Genomic DNA, 21,218 nt, shown 5'->3' with positions numbered 1-21,218 from the left:
AAACCTTCAGAAGATACTTGCACCTGTGTTCCTTTTCTGCGCGTCTGTGGCCATATCAAAGCCCCTATGCTGGACCCATTCTTCCCTCTCAATTAAGCTACTGTACACTATCCTTCCCCTTTCTTGTATTAGGTTCTCCAGAATCACCCACTATTTAGGAATAAAAACAAAGTAACTCCCTTTCTCTGCCATCTTCTTCCAGTATCCACCCCTATGTGTCTCCATGAAGCAACTCTCCCCAGGGATCTAAGAAAAAAAAAAAATCCCATCTATATCCATTTCTTTACCCCCATTTTCTCCTGTCCCTACATCAGGACCCCAAATCCATCATCCAATCAAACTCTTCCTGAGCCACTTGGAGCTTTCATTCTGTTAAGGCCTGCTGCCAAGAGTAAGCAAGCACTTAGTTTCCAAGACAGCATCATGTTCCACACTCCAGGTTTTCCTCCAATTTAGGATCCTCTTTCTTCTTCTACTTCCCGTGTTTGGGGATTCCAGTCATGAGCCACCACACCAAGATTTAGGAGTTTTGAGCCAACAAGGGCATTTCAGAGCTCATCTCTTCCCCTTTGCCCTTGCATGGCCTCCACAGTATTTCCCCGTGTTCTAGTCCACGGGCTACATCTTTTCTCCACCCTCTGCTGGGCAGAATAGTACATGAGTGGCTAAATGCTAGGCTCCCAGTGGAGCAAGGTTACTCTGACTTTAACCCAATCGATTGTAGCCATGAGACCATGGGAGCTTACGTCTTCCTTTGTTTCAGTTTCTCCAGCAACTGATTAATGTACACCAACTGCTTAGAGATCCTGCCAAATACAAACACATGTCCTTTAGCAGTGAGCATCTTATTCTCAACTGTGAAATGTTTTAAGGATTCTAGGGCTATGCCCATTTACCAACTCTCGTTTCTGTAACTCTACAGGCCTCTATGACATTACATATTATCCTTATCTAATGGCATATTGAGTGTATCTCTCTAGAATTTATCCAGTGTACTTGGCATTTGCACCTGGACATCAAAACTAAAATACTGAGCATTTAAATGTGGCCACCACACTCCACAATGGCCAGCACCCCTGAAGATTTGTACATCTCAGGAATGACTAAGTCACTGCGCCAACTGCTCATGTACATGTGACAAATGTATACATCTGATGCTTTTCACCGCACATACTTAAGAGTGGGGCAGTCCTCAAGGGCCTACCTTCAAAAAATGCATTCAGATCTCAAACTGCTGTACCATCCAAATGGGGCTGCTGTTCTCTTACCAGCCCTCAGTCTTCCTTAGAAAACAGCCTGTTTTAAAACCTAGCACTACTTTCTTCTGCGTACCCCTGACTTCCATAATTTCCCCTACATTCATCCTTCAGTCTCTTTGAGATTGCTCTGCTCCAGCTCTACCAGTCTCTTGTGGTTCCTCAAGGTAAAGTTGCTCCTTAGTCCAGGTTCTCTTGTTGGCATGCCTGAAATGCCAAACCTCAGTACTTACGTGGCGTATTTTCCTTTCTCCTGCTACTTCCTCCCAATGCCCACCCTGGTCATCTTATTGATAGTGAACGGCACACTCAATATCTTCAGTGTCTTTACCCCCCATGCACCTCTACTGTCTTCTCCTCATCGGAAGGGCTCCATGCGATATATTAGCTTACTTATTATCCAAAGGAACAGACACCAGAGACAGCTCGCACTTTGTTCATGCTGCTACCTTTAGTACCTAAAGGATACTTGGTACAGAGTGGTTCTCAGCAGACATGGACCCATGAGTAACACTGACACTGAATGGTGCTTGCAGAGGCGATGAGCAATCTCATCAAGAAGGTACCTCCTCCGATGACAGCAGAGGCTAGGGGTCCCAAAGTGGTGAGAATCTTTTCAGTATAAACCTGGGAGATTCTAAACTTTGAAAAACCACTGCATTTCTTTTTAATTTCTTTTTCTTAATTGAAATAGTCAACAGAATGGTCACTGTAGTATTTTCCATGGGGAGGAGGTTCTTATACACAGGAAAATATCTATCAGCCACTCATTTCTTCTTTATTTGTACTGCTGGGATCCAACCAAGGAACTAGTACACACAAGTCAAGTGTACTGAACTACACCCCCTCCAGCCCACTACCAACAACCCTTAACTTCTCAACCAGTGCCTTCTGATCTGTGGGCAAACACACAGATGTGTATGTATTTAATCAATCAATCAATGGACAAAAGGCATTTTCTGTTTGGATATCCCACCTTCAGGAAACTGACACAACAATACAATCGACACTTGGGTTTCCTGCCCCCCACTCACCACTTGGTAATACTCATGGACATCTACTGGGAGCACACGCCCAGGCAGCGCTCACAATGAACTAGCGGGAAGCTGGTGAAAACTCAAGGAGCGCATTGTCGAGAATAAGAGAAAGCACACTCCATTCACTCCGTTACAAACAGAACCTTACATGTCACCATGGAATCTTCCACAGAAACTCAAGTCTTCAATAGCATCTAAGGAAGGGGGTATATATACTGAGATGTCTCATCTACTTTTAGCAAAAGGCATACCATATACTGATTCAAGAATTTTAATAAAATCTGATCATCAGCCATCTTTTAAAGATGCTTTGGATTTTTTTTAACAAAATTATATACAATACTTTGTATAGCTAATTAGCCTGCACCATTTATAACTACTTTTAAAAATCATTTGTGTGTTACTTGCTAAGTACTTTATGGTAATCAACAGACACAACTATGACTTAGAATGGAGAGTTCTAGTACTGGCTAGTAAACTTGATACACACAGCTAACTTCTATTATTCACCGTAATTTTCTGTAGACAGTTTCATTTTTAGTGTTAGCTACAAGAGTCTTACCTGAAATTCTTCACAGCCTTATCTGTGTCTACCAAAACCTATCTAGAGTCCCACGTTTCTGCCCTCTGACTCTACTCAAGATGTCCCTCAGACACAAGCTAAAAGACTCTCTGCAGGCTAGTGAACACCACCTAGGGGACAGCCTCAGGGTACATGGGGACAATGTGCAAGCCCTTGGATGTCCCACTAGTATTCCCTCAGGTTCTGTTGGAAGTGATTAACATACTGCACTCAGGCATCAATTCTTATCCTTGGCAAATCTGCTGCAGATTAACCATTCCTTTTGGCTATCCACTCCACCCACCAAACAATTAACCATCCTTTTGGCTATCCACTCCACCCACCAAACAACACTGTATCTATTAAGGGGAAGGTACCATAAGGAATATTGCAAAGCCATTTTGATGTGACACTAGTGACTAGTGGAACAACACTGCAATGTTTAGAACACCAACTTAGGTACTTTTAAAGCTTTCAAAAGAACTCTTATATGACAATGTCAAGAGGCTTTCTGGTATAACCTTCTAGCTTGTAATTTAACATAATCATACTAAAGTTCAGTATAAAAGTATTAAAATGAACTGTTTTTAAAAACTAGGCACTACGCTTAAAAAAACAAAAACAAAAAACCCAAAAAACCTCTAATTTTGAGATTTAATATCATGACTAGTATGCAACTAGCAGATTGGTACTCTAATGCTCTAACTTAAATGCTGTTTAAATTACTAGCTATAAAAATTACAAAGCTCAAGACAGAGATTGAGTAGAGAAATTCAAAGCTAAACCATCGGAAATCAAATACCCATGTTGAAACAACAATGTAGGTAAGATTATTTATCTTCTAGGCACGTTTCTGGGCTCCTAACTTAATGATATACTATAAACTCAAATGCACTTTAATATAATTTACAAAGCAATTGTGTCTTCAGTTGTTCTTGAGGTGCCCTAGTCGGAGATCAACTCAAATGCCTGCTGCAGCTATGTAGACTAAAGTGTACCAACCCATGGACCAGCAACTCCACTAATAGGCCACACGAAGGTGTGAGTCTTTAAAACCACTTGTGACTTACAGCAAAAAAAGGGTAACCTTCCACTTGTAAGAATATTCTCAGAAATAAAATTTTATTTATAAGCTTTACCATATGCAGTAGTGTGACAAAGGCAGGGAGGTGAGAAGGCGACAACCTTTTGGTATCAGTAATTAACAAGCAAGTGCATGTGTCAGGGAGCGGCTTCACTTCCCACAGAGAATGAATTCATTCCACCTGGCAGTTTGTATCTGAAACGTACTCTGGATATCCTTATAACATAGGACAGATAGGTAACACAAACAAACAGGTTTTGTGTACTTTTTTATTGTTTGGAACACCAAAGTAACCCAAACTTTACATTTACATTAACTCTTTAATCAATACGCTGTACATAATATTAGCAATACATATCATACAACGGATTTGAAAGGAAACACAAATGCTCATACAATCAAAAGGATGAACTGAATTGTCACCATCTTCTCGCCTAGAGGACTGACAATTGTAGATGTCATCTTTAGCTTTGACAAAACCACTATAGGTTTCAGCTACTTTGGCCCATGAGATGCTAAACAGTGTTCTTTAAAATCAAGTAATAATGAGTAATTGTTGTATGTCTAGTCATTTATATTTTCAAATGATCAGTATTATTGAAAGAATCAAAATATTTTTAAAAATATGATGGAAGCTTATGTCCTTCCAAATTCAGTTGGCGTGTGTGTGTGTGTGTGTGTGTGTGTGTGTGTGTGTGTGTGTATGTGTGTGTGTGTGTAGGGGGGCACCACAGCTCAGCTCTAGAAACAGGAAGTTACCTACAAACTAACACCCAAACTCAAGTCTGATGACAGAAAAAAGTCAGTAGCATCAAGGCACCCCACTGCCTTTCCCATTACAATTAGTCCTCAATGTGAAATTCTGATCTGCTTAACATGTGACAGGCTTCTGCTGCTTCAAAAATACTGGTGCACATTGGAAATAATGCGTCAGTGATACATTCCAAGAAAATTATTCAGTATCTACTATGAAAAGACCTTCAATACCAAGTTGTGTTATTAAGTAAAATGCTGTTATGATTTAACATTATTTTCTGAGTAAGTCAAATAATGGAACTTGTTTGCTGGTGATCTGGTCTCACCCTCCTTAAAATGCACAAGCAACTATACAAAGACAGTTGTTCCAAAAAGCTTGCTTTCTACCTGAGGGCAAACAAGAGCTTATAATGAGTCAGAGCCCAGCAGTGTCAGCACAGACCATGGAGTACAAACAGGCTTTTCTAGATGTCCTAAACACATCCATGGCACTTCTTACCTGTGACAGCACCCACTGTTCACTAAAGGCCTCCCAGGTGGCAGTTCTGTATGTTAGCCACTGAGCACCACCACACCCTGGCGGGTCGATGCCATCTGTGTCCCCTTACAGATGAAGAAATGGGACTTCAGCATTAGCCTCTAGGTTTAAGGTGCTCTGGTCAACACAGCATCTCCTTCTACAGACTCACAGAAAACATTAGAGCACCAAGAAGAGAGGGAGCACCTAGCCTCCGTGCTCCCACAGGAAGACTAACAACCCCAGCTCCGGGTCCACTGTGATACCGTAGTGGGATTCTTGCGTTCCTCAATCAAAGTGGTGGAACTGTGATTCTTTTGAATAAATTCTCCTTTATTTGCACACACACACAAACAAAACAACAACAACAAAAAAGAAAAACACCTCACTTCAAAAAAGCTCACCCCTCTCAGGCAGACAGAAGTATGGGTGAGCACTTATTGAAATTTACTGGTTACAGGTCTGTCCAAGGAATACTGCAGAGACCGGACTCCTTTTGAGTTCTGTGACAGGTGACAGTGTGAGATGGTAACTAAGGGCAGGAGAAGAATGCTGGAATGTGGGGATGGAGGGAAGAAATAGTACCACCATGCCAGAAGCCTTGGAATGAGCACAATGGCACTTCAGGGGAGAAACCCATCCACCTCCTCAGAGGGCTTGCTTTACTACAATGCAAAACTCAGGTCAAGAATATTTTCATAATATTGTTGTAATAATAAGAAAACCAAAATTCATTTCTCTGAAAGGTCAAGATTTATGTGACCATCTTTTTTCAAGATTTCTTTCTTAGAGACAGGGGCTTGCTACGTAGCTCAGGCTGGCTTCCAACTCCAGCTCCTTGGACCTCAGCCTCCCGAGTTCTGGGAATACAGTGCCACAAGGCCCAGCATGTTTCCAGATGTCTGACTGAAGTCACACCCAAGATTTTCCTTCTGTCAACTGGAACTAGACTATTCCATGTTAGTTTAAAGTATTTATTTTAATAAAATACCTTCCATTTTTATCTTATATCAAATTGTAAACCTTCCAGGATTTGAAGAACCTTCCATTTTCAAATTTTGCTTTAAAAGGTATAGACAGAGATAACCAAGAGTGAAGAGCCCAGCATTAAAAGTCACTCCTTTACCCATCCCACCTCACTGGAATCAATGACCTCTCCTGACCTTCCATCCTGTGACAGGAAGGACACACAGAAAGGTGTATAAGGTAATAAGTATGTTGGAGTAAGAGTCGGTGTTCAACAGTGCTGTACATGCCAAATCACTTTTTTAAGTTTATCAACTTTTGATTTTTTTCATGTTGGTTGTATAGGTTAAATTGTCTGGTGGTGGTAAGAAATAAAGGGCAGGACCTTCTGGGGTAAAGAGATGCAGGTACTCACTCCAAACAGGACTACTTACAAGCAGTGGCTAGCAAACTCTTGGAGATCATGAAATCTTTCTACTCACTCAGTGAAGTTATGAAGTCCAAAGAAAATGGCAAATGCACACAATTTTGTAAGTTTCAGGTAACCTAACAACTATGGACCTTAGATAAGATTTTGTTCCAAGCCAGAGCTGTGCACAAGTGGAGAGGATGTGGAGGAATGGGCTGATTAGAAAGCTGCATCTGATTCAGATTCTAAGATTCTTGTGCAACTGTATTAGAAATACAGAAGAAGCTATAGCCTAGTGAGGTCTGACAACACTGATTGGTGCCCCTTGTTTCCCAGTCCAATGGTGCTTCCATGTCATCCCCATCCCGTGTAATCTTTGAAGCAATCCTTCATTTAATAAATCATCTCCCCAGGTCTTCCTCTAACAAATAGTCCTTCCTCTGTGTACTAAGGAAATTTAAAGTAAATTCATTATATTCACTAAGGTGTAGCCCTAACTTCATCTTTAAAAGAGACTGGCATTTTTACTATTTATAGGGTACACACACACAAAGTAAAAAACTTCAATCCAGAAGATTTTGGTGTAAAGTGTTCTACCTGAAACCAGTGTCCCACAATTCTACATCTCATGTCAGCAAGATTCTTTCCTAAAGCAGTAAGATTCTGAAAGCAAATGTACATACACACATACCTCTGAAAACAAAATGGACTCATACTCAGAAGTACTAACTTCCCATTAGGAGAATCAAATATTAATTATACTTGGTGATATAAATTCAAATATGACTTCTTAATTTACAAGACAGGCTATTATAAAAATGATGTGACGTACTTAATGCAGCTGAAGCCCACTAGAGTACACCCTCATAAGGGTAACTGCGAAGCCTCTAGGCTGCACCTCCCTTGACTGCAGTGCTGAGGCTGTGGGCAGGAGCAGCTCCAGCAGAAGAAAACCCAGGAGCCGGTGAGAACGGGCTCAGCTGTCCCTCAACTGTACAACCCTCACACAGAAAACAGTGCCATTCTGTTAGGATTATCATAGGTGATGTACTTGACAGTCTCTATACTAAAAAAAGCTTTCAAAGTCCAGGAGTTTCAGATGGATAAAGACAGAGAAACATCTATGAGGAACCAGTTGCTACAGCTGGAAGTCTGGAATCATGTTAAGAACATGTAACAATTCCTTTCATAGAAATTAATCAAATTTCTGTATCCAATTAACATGTGCAGATGGAAATGTTTTACTGAAGACAACTAGGCCACAATGCCATCTATAAAGATGTCTCCTGGTAAACAGCAACTGCACAAACCATTTAAGATCAAAGGAACATTGCCTTGAGGATTACTTTGCAAAAATTCACATTATTTTTAAAAAGCCAAACTTGATGGGAAAAAAAACCAACAATAAAAATAATGAACTTACCAAGAAGCGAAACGGGCTGGGTTACAGGAGGGGTGGGCAGATTCGTGGGTGCAGCGGGTGGCACAGCAGAGCCATACATTTTCGCACTGTCACCAGACTCGGCGTTTCCTCTAGCCCCAGACACCACTGTTGGAATGGGATTTCCAATAGATAAGTCTTTTGTAGTGTCTTCACTTATACCAGCGATAGTAGCTAAGGAATATAATTACATTGACATGTAAAGCTGAGTAATGAGTTATGCTCCCGGTCACCCATCTTTAACCAGACTACAGACCCTACCATGTGCTCACTTTCCCTCCTACCCCAACTCCAAGACATCAAGCCAACATACAGGAAAGACATGCTTACAGTTTGGGATGCTTATTGGTGGAGTGTGAGGAGGAGGAATAGATACTGGTGGAGTTATAGGAGGTGGGGGTCCGGGAGGAAGAAAACCTAGAACAAGAAAGACCAGGTCAACTCCTGCTGTATCATTTCATCTCAGAGCCTAAAACAGTATTCTCACTGAGTCCGTGTACCTGGTGGTAAATGCATTGGGTTGAATCCTGGGCGCAGAAACGGTGGTGGAGGAGGAGGAGGAGGAACACCAGGGCCAAAGCCTGGAGGGGGGATCCCTAGGGGAGGTGTGAAAGCAGGTGGCTGGAGAGCACCAACTACAGGAGGACCTGGCTGATGAGGTGGGACCTGGAAAGACAAACACAAGACACATCTAGCGGCCCTCAAATACAGTGTAGTGCATCAAGAAAATAAAAGCAGGTGCTTTGAAAATTTTATTATACCACTACGTTTATTAGATTAAAAAGATGATAGGTAAACAGTGACTACCGAAATGCTATAAATCTAAGCTCTGCTTTCTCCTGTAAGATGGTCACTCACACTATATTTCACTGGCACCCACTGATGTTCTGACAGCATGAAATATTTAAAAATATTCCAAGACTGAATTTTTGAAAAATTGGGAGATATAGGTCTAAGAAAGGATAGCTGGCAATTTATGTAGTAGGCTAAGATCAACAATCCTCCAGTCAAATTGTCTGTACTGGCTATTTAGGCTTTCGAAGCTGGGAACACAACAAGTTAAACTAAGTATGAGGTTGAATGAGTTCATACACATTCAATGACACTTACCGAACACCTAACAATTGTGAACTGTAGTTTAAAAATTATCAGTAAGCCAGGTACAGTGGCTCATGTAGCCCTAGCACTTGGGAAACTGAGGCAAAGCAATGCAAGTTTGAGAGCAGCCTGGGCTACAAGGCAAGATCATGTCTTGAAAAACCAAGCAATCAACTAACCACCACCACCACCACCACCAACACCAACAACAACAACAAACAAACAGAAAAAAAGAAAAGAAAAAAGAAAATGATTCCTTTTTCACAAAGCAGCTGGGACTCGGGTATGTGTATCTGAGTTCAGAACATAATAACTCCCTGAAGAAAGCCTAATAAGAAGCAAAAATAACATAAATTACTTGTGGTTTTGGGATTTCATATCTAAGACATTATAAGTCAGGGCACTGAGTAATTCACATACTTGTGAAACAATCTAAATTTATTCTGGTTTTATTAACATTTATGAAAAAAGGTGGGAGTTCAAAAATAGATGCAATATACCAAAATATGAAAAACTAGCACGGCCACTGATTCATTTTTTAGACAGAACAGGAAGATTTAAAAAGCAATCTTTCAGACCCTTAAAGGTTTCAATCATGCCCTCGATATTCCTACCTGTGGAGGTGGCACTGTTATGGGCGCAGGAACAGGAATAGGAGGGACGGGTACAGGCAAAGGTTTAGGTACGGGTGACACTGGTTCTGTGTGGGAGGCTTCTGCACCTCCATTTTGGGCAACTTCATTTTCAGGCTTCTTGGTGATTCCTTTCCAATCTATGAATTACAGAAATACAATAAGAAATGTTTACTACTATTTTCATCTACAACTTTAAATACAGCAATGAAAAGTGAAGATTAGGAAATATTAGCTTCATTAAAGAAACTTCTATGCTAATTTTTAGCAACTGTTTAAATTAACAAATAGCAACAGAAATCCGTGAGCAGAATGGATGGTTCCAACCAGACATGTCCAGCTCTGACACCTATATGCTCAGTCCCTCCCTAACACTTACTTGAAAGTAATGTAGATACCCTTCCACCTCTTTAGTATCTTCAAGGCAAGTCAAACCATTTTGGACTCTTGGGCTTAACTGATTAGTAACTTTCTGTCTCATCCATGACCTCCTAGGACCCCTCCTTCCAGAATTCCACCTTCTTCTTCTTCCCCTGGTGCCCACCGGGCTGGGGAGGCTCATCTGAAGTGAAATCTAGCTCTCTGAGTGGAAACATGCACTACACAAGGGCTGGGGCATCTCAGCAGCACATCACTTTCCCTCTTTTGCTTGTCAAGTCAACATTTTTCTTTTTAATAATTTATTTCATTTTATTTTATGTGCATTGGTATGAAGGTGTCAGATCTCCTGGAACTGAAGTTACAGACAGTTGTAAGCTGCCATGTGGTTGCTGGGAATTGAACCTAGGTCCTCTGGAAGAGCAGCCAGTGCTCTTAACCACTGAGCCTTATCTCTAGCCCAAGTCAACACTCCTTAAACATCCTTTATTCCTACCACAATCTTACCACTAACTCGGCACTCATAACATTCGTATCCACAAACAGCTCAACTTCCTAATACATGTGTGTGTGTCTTCTCTGGATGTTTAAATTTCTCAAAAAAAATTATTATGAAGCATGAATTAAAACATAATACAGAGTTGAATATCACCATAAATATCACCACAAAGTGGGGCTTTAAACACTCATATCTTACTGGTACAGCATCTATAATCAAAGAGCCCAAATCCTGAGATGCTTCTGGTGCTGAAAGTGTTCTGGATTTGGGGCATTTCCTGATGCTTGGTCTGTACCAATGACGGGCAACTGGAGACTAAGTAGTCTATTTCCAGTGCCAAGTTCTAACTAATGATGAGTCTCAATCAGCATTTTACAAGTGTCTGTATTTCTCCCGCTAACCATGCTGTACAGATAAAGGTCACACTATAACTTCAATTTACAACTTTAAGATCACCCCAAAATTCTTCCTAGTGCAAAGAAGAAACTTACATTGATTTGTCACATGACTATCAACTGTGAAAGAAGTTAAACACTGTTTTACCTGGGTTAAGTGTGTCACTGTCCAACATTCCTCCTTCACAGAAACTTTCCAGCTCCTCGGGTTTGACTTTGTCCCACGGAACATAAGTAACACCCAGTTCAACATCCCAATACTGTTTATAATCTGCCTTTATTCCTTTGTTTAAGGCCCAGGCAATCTATAACCAGTGAAAAATACACAAAGAAAGGAAAAATGGGTCATAAATCTTCAGAGCTCAGCATTTCCCATCACTCTACTCATCAGGGCAAGGCTGCCAGGGAGCAACCTGGATTGCTGTCCCTGGATATTACTTAAGACTCTCCTCGACATGGGATTGATTAGTGGTTATCTTGTCTTCCCACTTTGCCTCAAGACAGAAATCTGAGGCAAATCTCTCTACAGCCAGCACAGCCAGCACACAACAGAGAAAGAACAAGTTCATCAAGGAGAAGCCTGGCACACTGGGTCCACTTTTCAGAGTTTACAGATGTGGCAACATCGTTTTACAGCACACACCAGGGTAGAACAAGGTGCTAGCTCAGGGTACACTGAGTTGGACTCTTCAGAGGATGGTTGTCTGTGTGCTCCTGTTTTTCTTTATATCTGTTGATAGTTTTAACAGTTAAATCTAAGAAGAGATAGCAACCCTTAAGTTGTGGAATATCCACATTTCTAATATAAGAAAGTATTTTACTAGAAAACATTATCTTTAAAGCTCCAGTTAAAGCTAGATAGATGCTATAATCCAGTACTTAGAAGGTGGATGAAGAGGATCAGGAGTTCAAGCCAGCCTGGTTTATTGAGACCTGTTTCTAAACAAATGTTTAAATAAATAAGCTGGCTAGAGGCATGGCTAAGTGACAGAGTGCTTACCTAGCCTGGTTAAATTCAGCACTTTATTTGAAAAAAAAAAAATCTTATCATTAAGAATTTTACGTTAGCTTGATTCTGCTATATCCACAAATCAGTGCCTTGCTTAGCCAGAGAAGCTGTTTCTTGCAACTGATGGGAGATAACACAGAGACCCAGACCAGAGTCCTAAATGGGAACTGTCATCAAACGCCCCCTCGGGGTTCAGGGAACTATGTGGAAGACTGTAAGAGCCAGAGGGGATGGATAACTCCAAGGAAACAGGACTGGTGCACATATAAAATCAGAGACATGGGGGCGTGTACAGGGTTTGCACCGGTTCAAGCCAGATAGGGTGCCAGCACTGAGGGTGGGAAGTGGACATTAGCTCCCACCTCTAACCAAGAACTCATCTGTAACTGACATCGTCTTACAAAGGAAAATCCTTTTCCAGTAGAGCCTCCCTGGGGATAGTAATTTCCAGGGAGGCCCCATGCCAGTGGACGTCGTACACACTAAACTCAGGTTTATTTTTCTTTCTTTCTTTTTTTGGGGGTAGTGGGGTAGACTTGGTCTTTGTTGTGCACTTCTGTCTCATTGATCTTTTGCTGGTGTGTTTTGGTTTTTGCATCTGTGGAGTATGCGATGTTTTCTGTGCTTCCCCTTTGGGTTGTTGCTTATTTTTGAAAGAGAGACAGAGCACAGGTATGGAATTGGTGGTGGGGGTAGGGTCTCGGAGGAGGAAAGCTTGATCAGAATACACTGCATGAAAAAAAAACTTTCTTAATTAAAAAGAAACTAAGGGAATTGTCACATAACATGTGATTGTTTTTCAGGAGGCTTTTATGTCTCAAGCTATTCCCAAACAGCAATATTATAGTTAAAACAAAACAAACAAACAAAAAAACCCCAATGTAATTCTACATTAAACCCTTTTATAAATGGTAAAAATGTACCTTTATGGATTTCTGATTCACTTTGTAGTTTCCCCGGCTCAGTTTCTGCAGGGCACGGTATGCATCTTGCCTATGAACCATAACAATATAGGCACAACCTCTGGGAGGAATCATCTGTCCAAAACATTTCCATGTTACAAAAGGCAATGGCAATAACAAAGAAGACAACACAGATTTCAGCCAGCAGCTGGAGCCCCTTCCCATCAGTGCTTTATAGCCCAGTAAGCGGCCGAGCACTTGCCAAGCATGCACAAAGCTTTAGGCCCCAACACTACCACCGAAAAGACAGACCTGTAGGGTTAAACTCACTGAAGTTGGCAATTCAAGTTTGGTTTTGATTAAGTTGTGCAAATTTTGTTACAGACTTTTCTAGAAAGATATTTTAACTTAAACATGGCTGTTCAAGAAACGTCAACTACAGAGAATGTTAAGGTGACCAGGAGCAGCACAGCCTGTAACTGCCTTCCACAAACCCATGTACATTCTGCCTCAGAGCTCAAGGCCTCAGTCTCAAAAATGACTGTGCGCATCTTGCTTAGCACCCTTAGGGGAGTAAGTACTCACATTAATTGATTCAATTGGACCAAACTCCTCTAAGAGACTGGCAACATCCTGCTGGGTAGTCCTTTTGTCTAGCTGTCCCACCCACAGTGTGGTACTACAAACTGAAAACAAATCAGTGATGAAAACACTCATTTTAACCCAAGTAGCACAACACATCATTACAAGTCATTACTGCATGACATTACAATGCCCAAAGTTTAAATAGGAAATCCTATTTATAAATTACATGAATTTAAAGAGTTTAGAAAATTAGGTATTTAGAAATTAAACCAGGACACAGAAATTGAAAAAACAATGGTCTTTGTGACTAGACCTAAAAATGCCCATGAACACCCAGGCCCCCACAGCAGTGTCTTGCCTATCACTATCTGCTGGCAAAGCACAGAACAAGGACTTGAACCAAAGTCTCTGTTACCAACCAACCCAGCCTTTAATCTGAGCAGCCATCCACTTCTAACTCTACTTTCTTTATGGTGTCTCCTATGTATGAGCCTCATTTTAAATACATCCTGGTCACTATTATGAATTAAATTGTAAAAGTTGCTGATTTACAACAAGAATATTTCTACTATACATGTTCTAAAAATGATGAAAATCCAGAGGTAACACAAGCTAACCTAGTCTATAAACTGCTAAATCTCTGTCAGAGGGACATAGTTATGCCGATGGAAAGGCACCTTCTTGTATAGAAAAGCACCAAGTCTGTGCAGCACTATTCAGAATAAAACGTAACCATGACAACAGTGTTTCACTTATGGCTTTGCTAACAGTCATAAAACATCTTAAACCCACAACATGAAAAAGCAGTAAACAGGTGTGAAGAAAGGCTCACTACTTACCACTTGCAGTTTCTGCCTTAATCTGAGGGAGGCCTTTTTGTCGCCGTTCCCTCTCTTTTTCTCGATCTCGTCTTTCTTGAGATCGAGACCGAGGTGAGTGCCGGCGCCTGTCCCTGGATCGGGACCGAGAACGTCTGTGGCGGGATCTCCGAGACCTAGAGCCAGATCTAGATCTTCTCCTTTTTGGTGACCTAATACATTTTCATTAAGGAGATGGGTAGTACAAAGAAAAAAGGGAAAGATGCATACAGTAAGTTGAAAAAAGAAATATAACCAGGTGAGTGAATGTTTGGATCTGTAAGAACTCAGTAACAGGGAATGCATGGATATAATTTAAACAAAATAATATGGCTGGACCACTTACAACTGTACTCTCTGTTTAACATCTCTAACACTACCCCCAATTCCATCTGCGTGGTTAAGAAGCTGGTCCTCAGGGCTGGAAACACGGCTGCTACTACACCTTCTTCTAAGAATGTCCTCTTCAGCAATTAGAAACACACTTGAGCTGTGACACAGCTATGATACTTCCACATCTGTCGGTAACGCTGAACACACAACTCCCACAAAAACCACATACTCACAGGTACTAAACCAGCTCAAATGAAATGCAGGTAAGGTGCTTTGCAATTGAAAATATTTTTACTTTTTTGAGTCTTTTTTAAGACAGGGTCTCATGTATCCTAAGCTGGCCTCAAACTTCTGATGCCCGAACACTGGGGTTAAGGCATTCGCCAGACCATGCAGTACTTAATGATTGAGCCCAGGGCTTTAGGCACACTAGGCAAGCACTCTACCAACTAACTACAGCACCAGACGGGACTAAAAAACATTACTTTTGATGCCTTCTCCTCACGTACCAGGTGTTATTGTTAACACTGTGAGTATCAGAAAAACCTAAAGCTAGGTGTGGTGGACATACCTTTAATCCCAGGACCCAGAAGGCAGGGGCAGGTGGACTATTCTGAGTTCAAGGCCAGCCTGGTCTACATACTGAGTTCCATGCCAGTCAGGGCTACACAGTGAGACTCAAAACAAAACCAAAAAAAAAAAAAAAAAAAAAAAACAACCCAGTGCAATCGACTCTTCTGTCTTCCTCAGACACAGAGCTGCAGCCTTCCTGTAAGTTACCTGGATGCTGACCTAGATCTCGACTTTCTGCTCTCAGGCGCGTGCCGCTTAACCTCTGGGATACAAGGCTGTTCTACTTCCATTTCCTTAAAAAAGAAAAATAAATAAAAATATCAGAAAACGAGGACTCTGTAAATCATAAGGACAAGAGGCCAAAATCTTAGAAATACTAACTTTCTGGTTGGACCAAACAATGACTAGCCACCACTGGAAGAAAAAGAAAATCTTTCGTATGGTATGCAAACCCAGGGGGAGCGTTCTACTTCTGGAAGTCTCTCGGTATAAATTACACTTTTAACAAAGCACCATAAAACACAGTCAACTAGGCTCTGGTTGAATCTATACACACTAGCTTTAATCCTCACAGTTGATAGTATTGTGTGGACCTTCCACACAATTCTTAGAACAAAGAATTAATGAGTGCCCAAAGATCTTCAACATATTGAAAAATTGAAATAGCAGGCAGAGAAGAAGGAATGTGCATATAAATCAACCCAAGAAACTATTACCTGCTGATGTGGCTTTTGTGAAAGAGGCTCATTTTGTGGCTGAAAAGTAGATTGGAAAGTTGGTTGTACTGGTGGAGTTGGAGGAATCCCAGATTGAGGCATCCCAGGCTGAGGCATCCCAGGTTGGGCCATCCCAGGCTGAGGCATCCCAGGTTGGGCCATTCCAGGCTGAGGCATCCCAGGTTGGGCCATTCCAGGCTGAGGCATCCCAGGTTGGGCCATCCCAGGCTGAGGCATCCCAGGTTGGGCCATCCCAGGTTGAGGCATGGGAGGAAATGGAGGTGCAGAGAGAAGCCCAAAGCCTGGCATCTGTCCATTAGGAGGAAGTGGAACCTTTCATTTTAAAGAAGAATTAAATCTATGTTAAGTAACAGTAATCAAAAATAATTTTGAAAAGTTATTTTATACAAGAAAGAAAAGCTACTGATTTCTGTATGTGTAACTTTTCTCCAAATCATCATTACATATTCAAGTGTGACTCAGATGCAGGTTTACAACTCATTCAGTTTTCAACAATGATTCAAGACACAGCTTTATTTACCCAAGGTAGCGATATGACAGTGTAGCCTTAGCCAGAGGTACTTGATCACAAATCATCTTCCTTCAACTTTTTAACAGTAATTAAGCTTTTATACTAAAAGGGAAAATGGCTGCCATTTCTAGATTCCTGGAAAACAAAGTATTTTGTTTGCTAGGCATGATGGTGCTCACCTGAGTGTCGTAAGTTAAAGACTAGGCTGGTCTACAAACGGAATTCTAGGACAGACAGAACTATACACAGCAAGACCTTATCTCAGAAACAAGCTCAAAACAAAACAACAAGCAAAAATTAAAATGGTCTTACAGTATAACCCAGGCTAGCCTGAAACAATCCTCCTGTCTCAGTTCCTCAAATCCTGGGACTGTGTGTTAACACCATACCTAACTATGTGTGAAATTAAAAAAAAAATCTAAATAAAAGTCACAATGTAATAGCAAAGCACAATCTGCCATTTCTGCATGTACAATGCCAACATCAATACAACTAATCATGTCCCAAAATAGCTTTCTATAAGTATTTAGAAATTGTCGGTAGAGCTGGGCCATGGTGGCGCATGCCCTTAATCCCAGTACTTGGGAGGCAGAGGCAGGTAAACCTCTGTGAGTCTGAGGCCAGCTTCGACTACATAGTGAATTCCAGGACAGCCAGGAATGTTACACAAAGAAATCCTGTCTCGAAAAATTAACCAACCAACAAAAAGAAATTGGTGGTAATACATGTCTAATATCTGGCGGTATGTTCATGTGTTTTCATTATTTAAACAGGCCTCCTCAATAAGCCATTAAAATCACAGTACCAACTATATGTCATCAAATGAAAGAATGACCTGGAAATAATACAGACAAAAAAACTCGCAGTCTAAGGATGTATCTGGACACCCTTTTCATAGGCTGTAAAGCAATGTTTCCCAAGGCTGGTTATATATGAAAATCATTGTAGTATTAAAAAATCAAACAAGCTGGGCCGTGGTGGCGCATGTCTTTAATCTCTGCACTCGGGAGGCAGAGGCAGGCGGATTTCTGTGAGTTCAAGGCCAGCCTGGTCTACAAAATGAGTTCCAGGAAAGGCGAAAGCTACACAGAGAAACCCTGTCTGGGGGGTGGGGGGGAATTAAAACAAAACTTCATAGATTATCTGGAATGATTACAGTGGGGGAGGGGAGGCCACAGGCTCTGTGTCTTTAAAGCCCCCACCCCACCCCTAATTTAGATTCATAGCAAAGTGAGCTTACAGTATGTAGCAAAATAAATCTGATGGCCCAACCCTATTCTCTTTAACTCTCCAGTATGCTATATATATTTTTGTTGCATAATTCAAATTATCTATATTACCCACACCAAGCTTGAAAGCCCTTTACAGTAGCCAATCATCACAGCACAAACAGGAAAGAGACCTTCCAGCAAAGGAAATAGCTGTATGACTAAGGAGTGTCTTTAAATAAATAGAACTGTAATATCACTAAACTATTCTAACTAAAATATCTATTGTTATTAGATGAACATGTTATATTTATAAACTTGTAATTAAGATAAAAAGCAACTCAAAAGAGCTGCCATTCCACAGCTCTCATTGGAGCTGCAGTTCTCTTAGCAAATTACACAGTAACAACAGTGCTCAGAGGTACAAACAGGTCTCTGAGAACAGATCTTGAGTTCACAAAACTCAAGACAAGAAAAATATCCGTACCTGATGGTGCACTGTATCCTGTTGCATTCCCATCATCCGAGGTGGAAACTGATCCATATTTGGATGCTGTGTGTAGGCTGGCTGCTGCAAGCTGTCCCCAGGATAGCCACTAAAACAAGGTGAGTACTTTTATTACTCATTCAAAAGCACTTAAGACTCTTAGTCACATTTACATTGCAGATTGCCACTCAGGAGTCCCAGGTAATCAACAAATATTAATCCAACATAAAAGCCACATTTAAAATTCTAAATTCTGAAAAGGATACAAATTCTCTTACTATAATTTCACAAAAGACAGAGCCCACAGAAATGTGTTTTCCTCCTGATTGTTGCTTAGGGTGTGCTCTCTAACTGTTACAACCATCAAGGAGTGAAGAAGGAACTCACAATGGCACCTGTGGAGGAGGGGGAGAGGTGGCAGAGGGTGCGGCCACAGCAGGAGCAACAGCAGCAGCAGGTGTGGCCACAGTAGGTGCAGGAGTGGCAGCAGCAGGGGCTGCAGCGGTGACAGTCGCATCCTCTTTCTTTGCGTCTTCCAAAGCTTCAGGCTCATCATCATAATCAAATCTATCGAGCAGCTTCTGTAACGTGTACAGCAATGCTCCACTTAAAATACAGACAGTCACCAAACCAGAAACACTACATCAGCTACAACCCTACCATGCTGTGCACACCTTTCTTTTTCTCCTGCATGTCCTGGGGAGCTTGGTCCAGAGATAGACAATTTTGACATAAACACCACGTTAGAAAAGATACAACTTTAAATTCTACTTTCCTTCGCCAATTACAAAAGCTGTATTTTCGTTCTGAATATTATCTACTTATTTCATCATAAATTTAGCAGTACACTTATGTATCTAAAATATCCATTTGCTTAGACTGAAGCTTCTAGAGCTCTGTGTACATGCAAAGAGGTGTGTGCTTCCAGGCAGCTAGCCATGTATCTCCATAGGCTGCCTGGCCAAGAATATGCTAATATAATGAAAGAAAAAATTATGGTGCAGCTGTTTACTTGAGTAGCTTCCTTCTCAAAACTTTACAGCTTACACCAATTACCAGAAACTTTCATTAAAAACAAGAAACAAAGGCTGGAGAAATGGCTCAGTGGTTAAGAGCACTACTGACTGCTCTTCCAGAGGACCCAGGTTCAATTCTCAGCACCCACATGGCAGATGACAACTGTCTGTCAACAAAATGTCTGTAACTCCAAGATCTGACACCCTCACACAGACATACATACATGCAAGCAAAACATCAATGCACATAAAATAAAAATAATTTAAAAATAAAATATCCAAATAATCCACAAGTTCTAGAATAAAAATTAAAAATAAAAAAATAGTATTTTAAGATAAAAAGCTAAAAATAACAGTAAAATTAAACTAAGCTTACATTTAAAATAAACCTTATTAGGCCAGGGTGATGGTCAGGCAGGTAAACTGCCTGTCATGCAAGCTCGACACCTTTGAGACCATCCTTGGAAACCACCCAAAGTGCGGGAGGGGGGGACTCCATGAAACTGTCCTCCGACCTCCATCCACATGTGTATCATGGCATACATACATCACTCCCACACATTGTAACTTACAAAAAAATTAACCTTATTAAAAAGAGAAAATGCAATACACTGAACAGTTAGTTATATTTTGTAATCATAAAAAACCTGCAATATAGATCTATTTTTTGATATAAACAAGGAAATCAAGGCTCAGGAGGTTAAGAAACATAAAGCAAACTACAGCTGGTGAACGCTGAATCACGGGTGGACACTGGTCTTTTATACTTTAAATGCCTGTGCTCAGGCTCCAATGTGCACACTTTTCTTTCCAGCTCTGCCTCCTGTGCTCACGGTCTCCACAGGTTCCTAACTCATGTTTTCTGTTCTGTTCTGCCTCCAAACACTGGTGTATTTTATGAACAGACTTCCAAGGAATGAATGTAAGGGCTTTCTTGAGACAACATGGTACACAGAACTAAACCAAGTGGAAAGAGTATTGGACATAGCAAATTTCTTTATAAAAGAACTAGTGTTTTCTGAATATAATCTGTACTTCAGGTACTTTACAGTTTGGCATATACTAACTTACAGTACAAGATACATTTAAGTTTTAATATTCATACATATTGATCTGGAAAAAGACGAATAAATTATAGAATTTCTATAGTTTATCAAAAAAATTAATTTTCGATGATTTAGAGGAAATGGAAGATGTAGAAAGATCTGAATAAAAGTGCTCCCAGTGCCTAGCTGAAAACAGATTTTAGTCAAACGAAAGAGTACAGAACACACACACACACACACCCCCATACCTCCAGCCCCAGCAGAGAATTCCTTTTGCAAACTTGATGGAACTAACAACTACATCAGGTAAACAGCAAGATATGGATGCCCACCGCTACGGTCTTTATTAAGTGTTTCCTACCGCTGGTGTAAGAAGAAAAGTAACAGGAGCAGATGCTGAAGAGTGTCAAATTCAGTACTACCTAGAAATCCCAAGAGAACCACCTAGAAAACTAAGTACCCAATACTGTAACCAGTTACAATGTGAAGTAAACATCAGCCTTTTCTCTATGGCATTATTAACCAAATTAAAAGTGCTAAGAAACATTAAAAAAGACTAGGAAAATCCAAGGATCAATGAAACAAGGAAGTATGTAAGGCCTATAGAAAAGAAAACCACCAAAACATTTTAGCTTACTATGGAGATTCTGTAGCAGTAAACCCAAGATGCATTTATGGTTACTGTCCACCCAACAAGCATGTTTTGATAGGTAATGTATGTTAACTTGGATATCTAATATAGGGACCAGTTGCAAGGTCCAATGTAGTACGGATGTTACTGTGAAGGTGAAATATTATATATCACATTGTCACTTAATCAGCAGACCTGGAGTATAGCAGGTTATCATCCTTGAAAGTAAGTGGGCTCTGGACTCGACCTTACCAACAAGAACTGGGATGTCCTGAAGAAGCTTCTGGGATGCC

The 21,218-nt window shown here is 40.8% G+C and overlaps 1 protein-coding gene across 7 annotated transcripts in view; it reads right to left on the bottom strand.

Annotated features, from left to right (window-relative positions):
• The window catches only part of Scaf4 (SR-related CTD associated factor 4), a 63,244-nt gene that overhangs the window by 9,073 nt on the left and 32,953 nt on the right, over positions 1-21,218 (bottom strand). For 3 of the 7 annotated variants that reach the window (XM_059277243.1, XM_059277237.1, XM_059277242.1), the window contains 12 exons: positions 18,620-18,813; positions 18,233-18,341; positions 16,006-16,338; positions 15,497-15,582; positions 14,366-14,556; positions 13,527-13,627; positions 12,963-13,076; positions 11,179-11,335; positions 9,741-9,898; positions 8,529-8,694; positions 8,359-8,445; positions 8,011-8,202 (listed from right to left, as the gene is read on the bottom strand). In XM_059277243.1, the coding sequence (XP_059133226.1) occupies positions 8,011-8,202; positions 8,359-8,445; positions 8,529-8,694; positions 9,741-9,898; positions 11,179-11,335; positions 12,963-13,076; positions 13,527-13,627; positions 14,366-14,556; positions 15,497-15,582; positions 16,006-16,338; positions 18,233-18,341; positions 18,620-18,813 (1,888 nt within the window). The remainder of the gene's footprint in view (positions 1-8,010; positions 8,203-8,358; positions 8,446-8,528; positions 8,695-9,740; positions 9,899-11,178; positions 11,336-12,962; positions 13,077-13,526; positions 13,628-14,365; positions 14,557-15,496; positions 15,583-16,005; positions 16,339-18,232; positions 18,342-18,619; positions 18,814-21,218) is intronic. The other 4 variants (XM_059277241.1, XM_059277239.1, XM_059277240.1 and 1 more) reach the window with 4 other exon arrangements.

The sequence above is a fragment of the Peromyscus eremicus genome, chromosome 12 (genome assembly GCF_949786415.1).
Source record: "Peromyscus eremicus chromosome 12, PerEre_H2_v1, whole genome shotgun sequence".
Lineage (NCBI taxonomy): Eukaryota > Metazoa > Chordata > Mammalia > Rodentia > Cricetidae > Peromyscus > Peromyscus eremicus.
This window is presented reverse-complemented; position numbering and strand designations above follow the sequence as displayed.